Source organism: Sitophilus oryzae, unplaced genomic scaffold (genome assembly GCF_002938485.1).
Source record: "Sitophilus oryzae breed Bouriz unplaced genomic scaffold, Soryzae_2.0 scaffold_2024_pilon_pilon, whole genome shotgun sequence".
Classification (NCBI taxonomy): domain Eukaryota; kingdom Metazoa; phylum Arthropoda; class Insecta; order Coleoptera; family Curculionidae; genus Sitophilus; species Sitophilus oryzae.
Window position 1 is genome coordinate 484,023 of NW_022146752.1, and position 17,394 is coordinate 501,416.

At 33.8% G+C, this 17,394-nt stretch overlaps 1 protein-coding gene across 1 annotated transcript; it reads right to left on the reverse strand.

Annotated features, from left to right (window-relative positions):
* Nucleotides 1-788: 788 nt before the first annotated feature.
* On the reverse strand, nucleotides 789-7,795 carry LOC115884168. Its single transcript, XM_030902669.1, has 2 exons — nucleotides 7,543-7,795; nucleotides 789-3,353 (listed from the first exon to the last, which is right to left on the reverse strand). The coding sequence occupies exons 1-2, from the start codon at nucleotides 7,559-7,561 to the stop codon at nucleotides 1,246-1,248; spliced, it is 2,127 nt and encodes a 708-aa protein (XP_030758529.1). The 5' UTR covers nucleotides 7,562-7,795; the 3' UTR covers nucleotides 789-1,245.
* Between the last annotated feature and the right edge of the window lie 9,599 nt (nucleotides 7,796-17,394).

Sequence of the window (17,394 nt, forward strand, 5' to 3'; positions counted from 1 at the left end):
CTTTGTACCGCGATATCTCCCTAATGGTTGACTTTGGACCCAACGTTTATAAAGCAAACTACCCTTTATTTTGAACAAGGAATCACCCCCTGAAGTTTTTCGCATTTGTTTTGAAACACCCTGTATAACTTACAAAGTCGCTCAGAAGAGGGACGAACAAACAACATCAATAATTGAGACACAGTTGAATACAATGGTAATAATAATGCGACTTGGTCAATCCAACATAAGGCAATGCACCAAAATAGCAGTGCACCCCACCCAATTATTTAGGATTAAAACATAAGCGTAACAAAGGTAAAACCACCGTTTGGTCCTGAAGGGGCCAAGGGTGGGCAAAGAGAAAGAACAAGTGCACAAGGGCATCTGTTATAGTGATATGCAGTGGAATATGTTAGTGCATACATCTCGAAAGAGTCTGAGGGGGACTGGGGAAGGGGCAGTTAACAAATTCAAAGCATGTGTATAAAGATATGGTGAACATTTAGTTGTATACATCACCAACAAAATGCGACCAAAAATCTTTAAGTTGAAAACAGCATAATGGGATGGGTGCGAATTATATGACTGCTCGAGAGTCGACGTACTGTTGTCCTTTCAGGACGGTTGACGTACCGGTACGGTTTTCAAAACCAACTCTGTAGGACGAGTGCCGTATACATGTACTATGTTATAGACAACAACATCGGACGGCTGCCCTATGTCTTCTGGCCAGGGTGGTGCCTTACATATACTACTTCATATCACATCATACTTAACCGAACGCCGCACATACGGCAAAATAGGTACTTTACAGCGACAAAAACATTTTCATTGATTTAATTTGGTATTTAACTTAGAATTTACATGCAAAGCATATTTTAGTACAGAACTAACCATATATTTCTAATATAGACCTAATTTGGCTTATAATTTATATACAGTGTGTAACAAAATTTCCAAATCCACCAATACCTACGGTAATAAACTAGATATAATTATTATTATAAAAAAGAAATATTCTGAATGGAAACTTTAATTTTTACTTGCATATCTACCTTGGTAAATTGGTCAAAAGAATTTTAAAAGACAGGTTGAAAGTAGATTTAAGAATAAAATTTAGTAGTGTAAAATTTTTCAAAGTTTTTTTATTCGTATTGTCTTACTTAATCCTAAAATTATTTTTTGCCAGTGTATTGGAATTGTTACAAAGAAGGAAAACAATGAAAAAGGGTAAAATAAATTTTTATCCCTTATTTATTCGCATTATGTGTTTTCTTCCTCTTGGATGTCAGAGTCAGAGTCGTCAGCTTGTTCCACATACATTTGTCCTAAAAATTCGGGTTCTTTTAACATTCCGATGACTACCGCCGAAAACGGTTTCCTCTTTTTTTGTACATCTTTGCGACAAGAAGTAATTACCGGATCGGATGAAACAAGTAGCCAGTTTATGATGTCCGTATTGGTGTTAATTCTCGATGTTTTTCTAGCATGAAATAACCTTAAGTTTTTGTAACTCTTATGACTGGCCTCTAAAACATCTTCGGATAATTGCCCAATAGGCAGAGGAAAAGACCGAATAATATCACTTCCATGGAGCAACAGCTTATGTACTGTAGCACTCATTTTGTACCATCCATAAAGCTGTATACACATTTGAGCGGTTTCAAGACAATAAATCTTAAATTTGTTTTCATTAATATAGTGCCCACTTGAAATCGCACTCAGAATGTTTGCAAATCTGGAAATTAAATCTTTATCGACACCTGTTATTTCCGACACTAACACTGGATTATCAAAAAATTTGCGGGCCGTATTCCCATCATTACTGTTGCCTCCTCCCTGTTTTGGATGGTCTACAACCAATCCCATTTCTGAGTAAAATTGAGAAGTAATTGCTTTCTTTCTATTCTTAACACTTTCTTTTGCCTCTTGGCTTCTTGCCTGCCATTCTTTGTTGTCCATTTTATAAGAAATATGAAGTAGGTACTCGTAGCATCTAAGGTATGCATGCAACACAGATATTCCAAATTTATATGTAGATGAGTCACACGCTATATTTACCATTTTTTCTATATTGTTAATGTCTTTGGGTGTGGCCTTGCATACGTTGCATGCTTGGGATGAGGCCGTGTCCGTAAGCACATTACATGTTTTTCCATCCATCATGGTGCAGACCAAAATATGTTTAAATGCCAGTTCTTTGTTACCTATGAAAATGTTTGTAGGCCGTAAATTATTTGCTTGATTTTCAATCTCCAAGTACTCCTCTTTCATGGTCTCTTTTGTTTCTTTTTTTAGTTTAAAGCTTACGACACGGCAATATCTGGTAGAAGATGGGCTCCGATTCTTCCAAAAAATTTGTTTTCCAGATCTAGATTGAATCGATATTTCTAGAGGTACAATTGTACACAATATAATGTTGGCATCGCCATATTCTGAATGGTTAGCAAAGTTTTGCTTATAAATACTGTGGCCACCGCTACCATCAAGACCCCACTTATAAAAAACATTTATGTTTATGACTTCATCTGGAACATTCTGCAGCAATACTTCTGATTGAATATGTGCTAGCCGACTAATAGTTAAATCCAACAGGTTTTGTAATGGAATTGTCGCCTCTGTCTCTGTGATAAACATACCTGGTGGGTAACATTTTTTTTTTACTTCAGCAATAGCAGGGTATGAAGGATATATATTAGCACCCTTTCTTTTTGCCCCTCTTTGAAGTGTTATGTAGTCGTCTTTAGTTAATCCTAAGTCTACTATAAGTCCGAGTGCTTCTTCCGGGGTATATAGGTCCATAGTAAAGGTTGAAGATGAATCATGGACTTGTTTCATTTTTTTTAATCTTTTTGGTGTTGATGATAAAGCAAGATTTACTACTTTTGCAGCAGTTCTTTTACCACTTTTAACTAAACTGGATTCAACTGCATACGCAAGTTTTTCAGAACACAATTCCGAAACAATAGGCCTGATTTCCCTCTGCTGCGATCTCTTGCATTTTTGACTGAATAACTTTTTCGGTCGTCCCTGTGTCGATGTCGTTGGCGTAGAGACAGTATATTGTAAATTTGGGAAGTTTACCGCTCCTGCTATCCAATAAGTATTTTTTTTCATAAACCTTGCTTCAATGTGATGGCTTTGTTTCCATTTTGTTAAAAGTTTAGACACAAACACTTTTACCACTTCTTTTAACCGATTTTCTGATATTTTGGAAAGTTTATCTATACTCAGTTTGTCCTTAATATAACTAACTAAATGTTCATTGCACTGCGATGATGATTGTTTATAAAAATTAACACTCTTTAAGATTGCAAAAAGTTCATTCCTGCTGACACCAATTTTCTTAAAATTAGGCGCACTCCCACTACCTGCAAACAAATGCAGATATGTTAAAAAAGGATGATTTGGGATAGCTAGATTTTAGTTTATTTATTATACAAAGACAGAGCAACAACATAAACTACAAAAAAATGTGGTACTAAGCGGAACTTTGTTGTAATTCTAACTTAAAATGACGTTTTCCAAAAATTTTCAGAAAATAAATTCATTTGAAATTTGCTTTGAAACCTAGTCTACCAATCAAAAAATTCACAGTCCTTTACAAAGATGCAACCGGGGGGGCATTGAAAATGATGAATAAAAACGTAAAAATATGATTAGTGTTAATATGAGTGTATTACATACATATGTTTAAATAACGAACTTAAAAAAAACAACAGATTTAAAACAGACTGAAAAAGTAGTAATGAAACAGACTGAAAAAGTAGTAATGTTAAAATTAAATAAAACATTATCAATAATAATTATGCGATCGCACCTATCCGTAAAACAAGCAAGCAAAAAAACCTCGAAAAAAAAAACAAAATAACATACAAAACATCAGGTTAACATGATGACAGATCATGATCAATCACAGATAAAGAATTCTTACGGAAAGTTACACTTTACGATATAATTTTTTAACTGTTAAAGGCAAACCCCATTTAAACACAAAACTTTTTAATACCTACTAGTATATCTAAAAGACTTTTTTTTAAATTACTAAATTCTTAGCCACGCTTCTGTTTTTCTTGGCTGTTGTGCGTCACGTCACAGATTAAGAGGCCCACGTTTGCACCACAAGGCGATGCTGCAGACCACTAGGTAGACCGGTCGTAGAAATTTATGTTATACAACTTGTAGTCAATCTACACAAATATTATCAAAACTTTTTTTCTTTTAAAATGTGTTCAGATTTTGTAAAAGTATAAGTCAAAATCGCAAAACTTAAATTTGATATGAGTTTCTTAGTTTTTAACTAATATAGTGGCGAATTACAAAAATTCCTTTTCAATGAAAATTAACGAGTTAAATAAAATAATTTAATATATTACTAGCTTTTCTCGCGACTACGTTCGCGTTACACCGAATCGTTCATGCATTGATTTAAATGATTTTTTACTTCTTTATAGAGGGCTAGTGAGCATAGATGTTTTTATTTTTCATCTTTTTTTATTTATTAAGAGCACTAATACTCTCTTTATAGGTTATTTTTTATTCTTTGAAAGATAATTGAGGAAGATATATTTCGTTATGGTGTCACTAAATAAACCCTTGTATAAAATTTTATACTGTCTGGTTTATAATGTTATAGTATTGCATTTTCGTACAGCAAACTTTCATTCCCTATTCTACTCCCTAAGGGTATAAATTTCATAAATTCGCTTTACCTTTGTGCCAATTTTTATGTGTATAATCCAGAGGTCACCAAATTTTATTTAAATTTTTACTAACATTACCCATTTGGTTGATGAATTTCAAAAATTTCTTCTAATTCTTTTTGTAGGATTTCACTCTTCTAGACCAAATAGTAAGGAATTTTCATACAACAAACTGTTCCGAGATAATTTTACTCTCTAAGAGGATGAATTTCCTAAAATCGCTTTGTGTAGCTAATTCACTAATGTCGTTTAAACGAACCTTTGTGCTAATATTTATGTATCTAAAGCTGGCGGCATGAACTCACTCTAAAATATCTAAAAACTTAATATATAATCTAACTGACACACCACTGACAATGACAAATAATTTATTTCTGGAGTTATTGTGTGTAGGTGTTTTTCAGGTATGTTTTAGTATTTAGTCGTTTTACACAAAGAAATAGCCATTAAGTACTATAAAAATACTTCATAACAAATCTACACATATATACCTATCATTTAAAAAAAGAATCATCAAGACTGGTAAAGCGGTTTCGGCGGGATGGATGCAACAAAAAAACCCTTTGAGCTTTTATATATGTATGGATTAATTATTTTTCCAACACATTTTACTTTGCAAATTTTTATAAATATTCAGACTCGCCAATATCGTACTCCACCGTGTCCAGCCTGTTTAGCCAAACGTAGGCCAATTCCTCTTCGCCGGCGTTGTGACCCTGGCCGAAGGAAGAGTCTTGAAAACGCTCATCCGCGCATAGGAATAAGTTGACTGCGTAGCGTATTGCGTATTAATCGATTCTGAAACTTTCTATCTCGTGTATAACATGTTACGCAAGTTTATTATTTTAATCTCGATTTTAATAGATAAACGTGTGAAATGCCACCTGAATATCTTCCGCCATGACATGTTTTTACTTGTTTGTTATGGTAAAGTGATTTATATAAACTTTATTCAATAACGTATATTTTCCTCCATTTGTGATTTTTTAATTTTAAGCGAAAATTAAGTATAACATTTTAGGAAAAAGACGCACTGTAATATTTAAAAGAATAAGAAGAAATTAGTCTTATTTTGAAAGGAAAATATAAAAAAAACTCTTTCTATAGGAAAAGTCTTTATACTAACCAGAATCCGGTGACATATACGCGGTCTCACCGGAAACATTACTTATTACTTCGCATAACTTGAAGAATATCTACTTTTAATAATGAACACTTCAGAAATACACCAGTAAAAACATTTATTATTTGAGATTAAAACTCGAATTAAATTATAAATATTAGTTACCTATGTTATAGCTTTTATAGGCCTATTTAACGACTTAATAAGTTACCTAGCGAAAAAATCTGTGCGCGTACTTACCACTATTGTTACAGGTTAATTCGTTAAAGAAATATGTTACACAACTTAAAAACGCTAAAATTTTAATGGTATTACTTGTGCATTATTGGCCTTATAATGTAATTTGTTGGAATTATATCTTCTTTAAATATAATTAGACTTTCTAACGACTTTTAAGTTATCTAGGAAAAAATCTGTGCACGTACCTACCAGTATTGTTACAGGTTAATGCGTGAAACAAATGTGTTTGGTTTGGTTTGGTTTTTTTTAGAAAAAAAATCTTGTACTTATTTAGTAATTACGTCAATATTAATTAATTGACTTTCTAGTCTATTTTATTTTATGTACAAATATATTATTAAATTTTAAGCATTAAGTAATAAAACACTTTGTGTCCTCTTATATCGTAAGAGGTTACGAAATATACTCCTGGTTACACCCCTTACAGAAAACAGTGTAAGGGGTGTAAATAAATTGTATAATCACTGTTTTTTATAATAAAAACTATAAAACATTTCTTATTTGTGAGATTAAAAAAAACAAAACAATGCATTGGTTAAAATAAGTACATTCAATACATATGTATGTGTTATAACATGATATAGCCATTACTATTATACTGTAACAGACATTTATATGCCCAGTATATTTTTGTTTAACAAACCCAATCAGGAAAAATCCAAAACCTACCGTTATAGGAGGTATAAGATGATTAAACTTATATAATGACAACTATTTATCGGATAACAAATTAATTACTACTGTCAGCTAGTTCAGCTACTGTCTAGGTAGAATATACCTAGAGTACCTACACCTACCTATGATGTAGGTAGATTAAAGCTTATTTTGACGTTACCTCTCACTTCGGTGTCACAAGCTGAATTTTTCAGGGATTGAAGTACAGTACATGATATCGGGACACTTATTCCGAAAGTAGTACAAAATTAGACCGGGTAAAAGGGCAATATCATCAAAAATCGATATATTAATACCACCGTATAGAGAAAGCAAATACTTATTTTTTGATCCAGTACACAATAAAGTCTTCGTAGGGAGTAATTTTTTTATAATTATTTACAAAAAAACATTTCCATTAGCGCTGATGACCAAAAAAAACTTTAAACATGAATAATCATTTCAATCATGTGAAAATTTGGTTTAAAAATAGATTTTTCTTAATATAACTTTCATTTAACGAAAAACGAAGACCTTAATGAAAAAAAGAAACAATTTAAAAGTTTCGCTTATGTCTTGACAAGGTATCAAAGCAAACCCCATATTTTTTGCTTTTAAACTAATAAAGATATATCAATAAACAATTAGCGATGTAATGGTTTTTGCGCGCGCTGGCCGACTGCCGCCGCTGCGCCGAGATTTCCTATACCCTTGTATATATGACGTCATGGTGTGGCAAATGTAGCATTTTAATTCGATTTGGGCTCCCTTATATAGGATAACAGAAACATTTTCAATGTTAAAATAATTGATTACATAAAATAACTTAGTAGTACATACCTGTAGCTATAGGATCCATCTAGAAAAACTACTTAAAATACTTTGAAATCGATACAAATACTAACTGTAACTGTGACATATTCTGACGTAACCAGGTTAGCGTGATAGTCGCGCGAGGCATGTCTGCTTGCAAAGCCGCCTGCGCTTTTATAAATTATCATTCGAAAAAAATATAAACGGATTTAAATGGGGAGTTACTTATAGAATTCTACTAGCTGTGTTTTTTTGTGCTTAGTTTGAATAAAAAAATATGGTTTTGTCGCTGTAAAGTACCTATTTTGCCGTATGTGCGCCGTTGGGAATATTTTCCCAGAGAGTCTAATGCCGTACGGGTACGATGATCGTAAAAATCAATTAGAAGTAGGACGACTGACGTACAGTTAACAAACTTTTTATGTTCCCTTCGAAATCCTTCCCGAAGACTGTTAAGTTTAGTTATAACTGAAGCCTTAGTCGCGTTTGGCTGAACAACTTGTAGCTTCCTAACCAGCTTTGCGTAAGCCTCGTTTTTTTTTAGTTTTATCTAAATATTGTTTGGATTTTACTTGCTAAAGACAGGGAATTTTTGTGTACAATTTAATAAATTCCCGCAGGAATTCACGTGATAGTGTTCTATAATCAGACATTTCTACTAAGAAAATTCTCATTTCTACAAAGAAATTATGAGCAAAGTCAAATCAACAGAACACTACAGCTTGTGGGACCAATCGACGCTACTGTTGTGCAACGCACAATTCACATTCACACGTTGAGACTTGCGAAAATCTTGCTTGAAATGCTTAAAAAATCCTGCGTGCACTACAAAATTTCTGTCGTCGACAGAAATAATGAACGTCGTTCAAAACGGTTGTGCATTCAAAAACGTGACGTTTCTGTGCATACACATTGACGTTTTTGTATGCACGTTTTTGAACACACGTACATAAACGCGTAACAAAAACGTCCGTCTGTAGGGGCCTTTAGACAAGAAAAAAGAGAAAATGATAAAAGCAGAAAAATGGGAAAAATGGATTATGCTAAAAAACAGTTAAATAGTATTAGAAAAATATTTTAATTTATAGGACTTATAAGGTTGGATTTGTGATTGCTATATTATTATTATTATTATTATGTAATTTTAATATGTAAGAATAAATTGCACTCGGGTCGTTTATGTCGGTCATCCTGTTAATAGTGCGCGGACATTCATTTATAGCCACCATCTCCAAAAACTTTCTTTTCAAGGTATGTTTCTCCACATACAAGATCTCACAATCGTCATAAGCTATTCTATGATCCTCATCAAGTACATGTGCAGTAGGGTGGAACGAAAAAAAGGAAAACATTTTTTTTTTGAAAATTAATATCACATAGCCTTTAAATGGTGCATTTGCTTGCTAAGGATAACTGTTTAAAATTTCAGACCAATCCTTTGACATTAAGAGGTTCGTCAATGAGGTCAAATTTGAAGAAAAATTACTTTTTTCTTGCACTATACTTTTTTCCATCTTTCAAAATACTTCAACCATTCTCATTGACTTACCTGCCATAAAGTACTTTGAGGTATCCTAAATCATCCTACAAAATTTAAAAATTATGCTTTGATACATTCAGGTTCCTCACATAGGTCGAAATAAGTGCAATAAACCTTTTTGTGAATCTATTTATGGTAAACATACAAAATTAAAACAATATTTGAATACAAAATACAAGTAAACATACAAAAAAGGTTTCTATTATCTGTTCTTGAAATAGTCTGATTTAGTTTCAAATGCTGACAATATATTTCTCGACTGTATACGGGTTTGAATAAATCCATCCCGATTTTCTTGGCCGCAGACAGCTAATGATGCCTTAGTCACAAGACGAACGCATCGTTCAACAGATTGTGAGTGGCAAGGAAACCTCGGTAAATTAGAATAAATCTCATAAATCAGAACTTCCATTTAATTTCGTAAGTGACATCTCAATATTAGGTATTTGGTGATGGATTTCACTGATGGATTTCATTCCAGAAAATCATTTTTGAATAATGATTGACATCGAAATTTATCTTAGGTAAATGAAAATCACGCACTGCCTTTGTATTTTTTCACGTGCATTAATAATGCGTCGTATTCCAAGTTCTCTGTATTTTTGTTCTTTATCAATAATCAATGAAAGCAGTAAGTTTTCTGGATGTGCAAAAAAACTATTGCGTTGTATCACTGGATAGACAATGATTTTACTTTTTCTGGCAAATGTTTGCAGGCGTCGATTAAGCTAAATAAATGTCTTGCTCCTACTTCAAAACACAAAGGATTCAGTTTTACTCGAAACCAGAAAGGGGCATATACTTTAACTATATAATTTGTTATGATATCGAGAGCTTCTGATGGATTGTCAGTTGCATGAAGCCTTGCAATTCTGTTCGCTGTCGTAAGCCATCGCGCGTGAGAAAGTTTTCCTAGGTTTTTTGAAGCCAAAGAAGGAGAAACGTTACCTGATTCAATTGACTGAACTCTCTCCAAAAGGTAGCATTGATTTGTGCTCAAATCAGAGGTTTTCAAGTCAAATTCCGGAAGATTACTTTCAATTCTTCTGAATTTTACAACAGCTAGGGTTTCACAGTTATCTAGTTTCTGTCCAATACTCCCAATACTCCCAATTCAAATCCACCGGGACCCGAAGTTTCACCATCTAGTTCTTTTACTAAATGTCGCAAAGGAAGTTCATTTAAATAGAATAAAACAAATTGACCATTGTAAGGGACGTTTGAATTCTTTTTCCAACAAACGAATAACGCCATTTTTCACTCCCGTATTCACAACAGTTCCATCTGTCCCAACTGCTACTAAATAGGAAAATTCGGTCAAGTCAAACTTTTCTTTCAAGAAATTAACCAAAGACCGTTTTGTATGACATGCAGATCCGCTTTCCGGTGTGACATGGCCCAAATGCATATTCGTAATTCGCCGACACATTAGCCGTTCGGATTAGATCGGGGACTGCAACGGACCGCTCATAAAGTGCCAACGTATTAGACTAGTGCCAATTCTTATGCGTCGGCGATTTACGAAAACTAAATACCCGATCACTGCTTATTACATTACAGTTCAGATTAAACATAGATCGAGAACCGTTGAAAAAAATCAAAACTGACTTGAATAGAAATGATCTTCATTACTAAAGGTAAACTATACAGAGTATTCCATTAAAAAATAAAACTGAGTATTATAAAATAAATTTCACGAGGAAATTTTAATTTTTTTATTTTTGATATAATATTCTAATGATTTTGGAATTAAAAACTTAAAAATTTAACGTTTTGTTAGATAACCCATTAAAAGTGAAAATATGACGGATCACCCTGTATATCCAAATAAGTAAACAATTTAAATCTATACGAAGTTTATTATCAAAAAATATAACAATACAAAAGAATTAAGACATGTTTTTATTTTTTGGATTTATTGATGCCTAATCCTATATTTTTTTCAACACACGTCGCTAAGGAATGTGGTGCCTTTTTGACTATGTTTCGGAATTGACGTACTTTTCTTCCACTGGATATCGCTTTCTTTCCTCCCATTGCCGTCTTTCTGCGACCAATTGATGTCGGTTGTACCTCTATATGCTTGCCTCGTTTTCGGGTAGTTTGTGGTCGTTTTCTTTTACACACTTTATATTTAAAGGCAGTGTGTAAGCCAGATAACAGAGTCTGCTCTGAGCTGGCGTACTTATCACAATTGCTTAAATAAGCTTGAATTGCAGGATAAATTGCCATGATGTGCCATGATCTTTTCTGAATGCTGATTCCATTTCTCTTTTAATGTGACCACATCGTCATTGTCGTATGTAATGGAACTAAAAACGTTACCATCGAGATCATTTTCGGGACTAGTATTGACAGCAGATGTAAGATTTCTTGAAGAAACTTCTATAGTGAGATCTTCATTACTTTCCGGCTCCACTAAAACCTCCTGAATAGGCAAAAACAATTGTTCGTTGGCCTGCTCACCAGTTGCAATACGATACAGATGTAATTTAACATTCAGGGATAATGTGTTAAAAATTGAATGTATCTTAAACTTTTTCACTACAGCTGCCTGGTGCTTACAATGTTTACCAGTGAATCCCTGTGGACAAGTACAACTAAATATTAATAAATCCACAATGTAGGTTATATTGATATCACTTTGACTCTTTACTGCATATTCAAAGTCGTTAAGTTGAATTACATCTTCATCGGGCACGTCCTTTACTTCAGGCAAATATCGACTAAGAACAGTCTTGGATACTCGATTTAGTAGAACATCTAGAATTCGCTGTTTATAGTAGGATTCAAAATTGGTGGTAATGAAATCACACAATTGGGGTAGATTAAACGCTTTTGTCCTCTCGGAATATCTTTTAGTAGTCTAAATATCACCTCTATATAATTATTTGTATCCGTCCCTCTTAGTGGTAAATGTTGGCGATATAACAGGCACGAAGTATCAGCCCTCTCCATCACATTTTTACATAAATACGGAATTTGTCGTATTTGCAATTTTTAATAAACTCCGAACAAGACTTTTCTAGGTCTTCATATGACCTTGAAACAAGAATGTTTCTAAAAGATTTATAACAAGATTGTACGTCATTAGGAGATTAGTTTTAAGCCACTTCCAACAGGCTTTTAAGACATGGAAAGTACATAGTAAGAAACATGACTCAGGCCATATTCTTTTTAAAGCTTTTCTTTCCGTTAAGTCGTCATCGGTAAGGATGACTTTCGGTCTGATTTTAATTGGAAGGATGTCAAAAAGCAATAAGAGCTTCTGTAAATACATCTGTTTCTTGGCTGCTACTCAGGATGCATCCCAGTGGTAATCCTCCAATAGGAGACTGTGTTATAAAGTAATAAACTTTATGATTCTGAGTGTCACAGTTCCCCGTAGAATCAACGAACATTATCTCTGACGACTGGGGAAGAGTCGCTGTTCTTTGCATAATAGGTGTGCATAAGGCTACTGCGTAGTGATCCTTTTTTCGAATTATTTTGAAAAGTGTTCCATTTTTTTCAGATAACGATTTAAGCATATTTTCTAAGTGGATCAACATACTCTCTCCCGTTCTATCGCCATAGTTTTTTTTAAAGTGATGTTCTCTTGTCTCGAATGAACGAGTTCTAAACCAAATGAACAAGGACCGAGAACTCCTCGACATAATAAAAAAGAGGAAAGCAGCCTATTTGGGCCATATCATGAGACATAGCAAGTATGAATTCCTTCAGCTCATCATCGAGGGTAAAATTGAGGGAAAGCGCGGACCCGGACGACGGCAATGCTCCTGGCTGAAGAACATCAGATATTGGACAGGCTTGAACTCACATACTTTGCTGAGAAGAGCGAAAAATAGAGAGGAATTTGCCATGGTTGTTGCCGATCTTCACTGAATGGAGAAGGCACTTTAAGAAGAAGAAGAAGAAGAAGATGTTTCCAAATAGATTCCACATCGGTCTTAGTAGGAATAAAATATCTATCAATAACGATATTTTCATAATTATCTCCATTTTCTTCCATCATTGATAATATATATGTGTGATAGGCAGATGATACTGAATGGCCCTTTTCAAACAGTTCGATAACACGATTCTTTACATCAAAAGAAACTGGGCGTTGTCTCAGCGCAGCAGCAGATTTTAAATTATGATTGTGATCATCCCGAAACTCCACAATACACGGCCATGTTGGCATATAAATATCTTTATTTTTTGATTTTGTGTCTGGAAGATGTCGTTTTATAGTAACTGATAATTTTGCTGGACATTCTATATAGCGCGAGATCCTTTTTCGGCTATCTTCACTATTTTTTTTTGCTTCACATTAAAATGGCAGTGATACAATCTCTTGAATATTAAACGTGGTTTCTCTGGACCAATCTTAAACGTTTTCGAAACTCTCCAAGTTTCTTTTCTAATATTTTCCAAGTCAGCTATCCATTTCTTTAAGAAAATAGAAATAAATGGAAATTTACTCGGTAACCAAAATTTTCCTTCAATACCGATGCTAGTATGTTTCGAGCTTAATAAGGGTAAGTTAAGTTTTAAGAATTATATCGCAACTACCGCATGATTGAAAAAAAGGTGGCCCGTTGGTTTGAAAATAATAATCTATGACATTCCTTATATAACTTTACATAAAAACGCCAGCGATCTTTATTTCCAAGCCATATGTGACACCTTTTTTATCGTATGGTATCTTTAACATTCACATGAAAACTCACAAGACTGTTGCATTGTATAAACCAAGCACAAAATTTGCAGTAAGCTGTGGATTTATTCTACTTCAGCAATGAAATATTGTTATAAAATAGGGTATTAATTTTAAATAATATTTACCCAGTGTTTTATTACTATTACTAATTATTTTGTATTAATGAAACAATAGGTATAAAATTATAGGTAGGTATTATTTAATTTTTGTGCAAAAATCAATATACCTCAAAATCTTCTTCATCATTTATCTGCAATCTTAATATATTTGAGGTTATCTCTATATAAGGTATAGCTGGTAATGTCTTTGAATCCATGATAATAAATTAATAATCTGCTCGAAATGTATATATTACTTGAATACAATAAAAATAATCAGTTACAGATGAATACTGTTTGATCATAAAACGATCTTATAACGAATAGCAACTACAGGCACTTGGCAAACAAATCTTTACAAACTTTAAAATTTACAAACGTGCATATAAAGAGAAATATCTCACACATCTTAAATCGCCGACGTATTAGTCTAATGCGTCGGCAATTTACGCAGCACCCGAACTAACCCGAGCGGCTAATGTGTCGGCGAATTCCGAATATGCGGCCCAAATACTTAGAACCGGGTTCACTTAGAACAGAAATATGTTCTTCCACAACGCGTTTTTGCCTAGTGTAAAAAACGCCTAATAACGACATCTCACCTAATACACTAGTACAAAGGTTACGTTGAGACATTCTGGCCCTCCTGATCTTCATTCTATCTACTATCTGTGTAGAATTTCTTTTAGACACTACTCCAATATCTTCTAAAACAGGATTTGCGATTATAGCGGCACCGCGATCTGAAACTCCAGTTTTGTCACAGGCAAGTGTCACGGATGGAAGTTTCAATCTCATTTGGGTGGAAACCTTCGATTCAGGCCTATCAGGCCTTAAGGCTCCAACTCATCTTCACTTCTATTTCTAACTTCCCTTTTTTCATCTTCGCTGCTAGAAGAGTTAAATGTTATAGGTTGATTTTTATTAGTAAGGGAATAGCTGCAGGATAGTACCTCCTCTAGTTTCTTCACTCTGGATCTTATTTTTGCTTTTCTTTCTTCTGCCATCTTTTTTATTACTTTCTTCTGACCATTTTTTTGACATCTATCACATCAATGTCGATCACACTTTATTGCTATAGTTCTGACACTTCTCTGATCTGTTAGAAACTGATGCTCCTTTAAAGGAACTTTTTTGATTTTTCGCATTTACATAATCGAAAATGACATTTACAGGCTGCGATATCAAATAATTTAGAAGTCTCTTCTTTAAAACTAGCTATTTTACCTTGCATGGTCCCAGTATGTATTCTAGACTTTATATTTTTCTTAAGTTGTTTTTAACGTTCATGAAATTTCTTTAGTTTATCCCATATACGATTTCGAGAGACGATGGGAATTGACGCGTTTTTCCACATCTCTTCAATTTTTGGCACTACATTTTTAAGTATCTCAGATACACCAGGGTCTTTTCCAGCACTGTTTTGCTTAAAGTCACTCTGAACAAATAAATAATGTAACATAACATCTTGCAAAGTAGGTAACATGCGGCCACTTAATAATTTAGGATGGCCAAATATTTCACAATAGTATGACTTCTAGTAGTCGCCATAGACCTAGTGCGACATAGTCGCACTTTTTACCTTTTAACAGAAATAATTTGCCTCTCGACGTCGAACATTTGTCATCAACTAAGCAGTAAACAATACCGAACACAGATATGACGGAGAAAAAAACAAACCGGTTGACCTTGCAGTTTGCTGTGTCTCGCCGTTTCGCCTATTATAGCCGAGCGACCTATTTTTTAGCATGCAGGTGGACAAGTTTCAAATATATTGACGAAGCGGAAAACAATAATATTGTAATATATAAGTGATTTAGTTTGGATAACATTATTGGATTATATTTTATAGTCATGTTAAACAGTGTGTTAAAGGTAAAAGATAACATTAATTAAATATGTTGTTAACAACATAATTAAATATGTTGACGAAAAAAAAAATATTTTTCAAAATATCTCAACTTTTAAGGCCCGTGAGGAACCTGAAGATACAAAGGCAGAGCGCTCAGCTTTTGGGAAAAAAATACTTATAGGTACATTTTGAGGCTTGTGTGAAAATATTTTGGAAATATTTTTTTTCGTTCCACCCTAATGTTAGCCAGCGGCATGATCTCATGGACCTCCTACAATCACTTTTATGGAAAGTAATTCTGCCCTTAAGGGACCTAGAAGTTTGACCAATGTAAAAAGAATCACAGTCATTGAAGTATGTATACAACATTGATTTTTTGAGTTTTTTCTAATGGTATTTTTATTCTTGTATACAGGGTCTTCAGCTAGCCTGTAAAGCTTTGTGCAATTACATTATTTATCTACCACTTGGTAGGTTTTCTATACCATTTGGTGACTATTTTATTGGCAGGTCTCCTAATTAACCTCATGACTAGGAATTATCAACCTCCCTCTCAATTGTGAATTTGAGACTGTCAAATAAATTTGACAGTCTGACTGGCTGTTGAATAAATATGTCCCATATTTCTCTTATTGGAGCAAATTTATCTAGAGCTTTACGCTCTGGACGAGTGGTTTTATCATCGAAACGTAAACAATTTATTAAAAATTCGAAGCGGTTTTTTGACATGGTACATCTAAAAATCGCAACACCGAATATTTCAGATCACATATCTGTTAAAGAAAGATGGGCGTTTTTCAAAACACCAGCAAAATAGAGTAATCCAAACAACGCTAGAAGCTCAGTTGTGTCTGTTTTTTGTGTGTTATATTGATCAGCGGTGAATTTTGCTTTACGAACCTCAATTTTTTTATTTATGTTAACTAAAATTATTTCAAAAAGTCAAAAAAGGAAAAAAAGGTGCCAAAATTCTTTGATACTATTTTTAGTTTTAGCTTCTCCCTTTGCCCCAGGTAGATGAAGGACAATATTCTTTTTTGAAGCTCTTTTCCGCTTGAAAATCAAAGATTCAGCGAACCAAACATAATTATTTTTGTCCAATAACTTCGGAAGGTCGCGGTCGTGTTGTTGGACATCCAGTTCCATAGCGTTTTGATAATAATTATCGACATCATCTCCATCAGCCTCATTTTGCGATTCTCTTGGATCAAATTCGTCTTCAATATGATCGTCCGGTAATAAATTGTCATCATCTTTACTGCAACTTACATCTAGACAGTTTGCTTCTATATCACTATTACTTTCATAGAGAGCTTTCCACAGTTCTTCTTTAGTTAGAGAACGTTTGTTTGGATCCATATTGATATTCTAATTAACAAAAAAACTCGATAAGCCAATTTAAGAATAATATTAAAAAAACTTACTTAAACAAAACTTGTTGCGATAATCACAAGGTGGGGTCAAAATCTGAAAAACACGTGCAAATTCAACTAAAAGTAGAATAATTTAAAAACGCACACAGTACTGAAGGTAGACAGAAGCGCGACTCTGCAGTTCCAAAACAGCAGCGCGCTGGTCTAAAAATATATGTGCCATGATCGCCGGCGACCCCACCTTGTGCTTCTAGGGTTAACAAAGGATAGGAATCAATAGTTAATTTTCTGGTTTCGTTGTCTAAACTTTT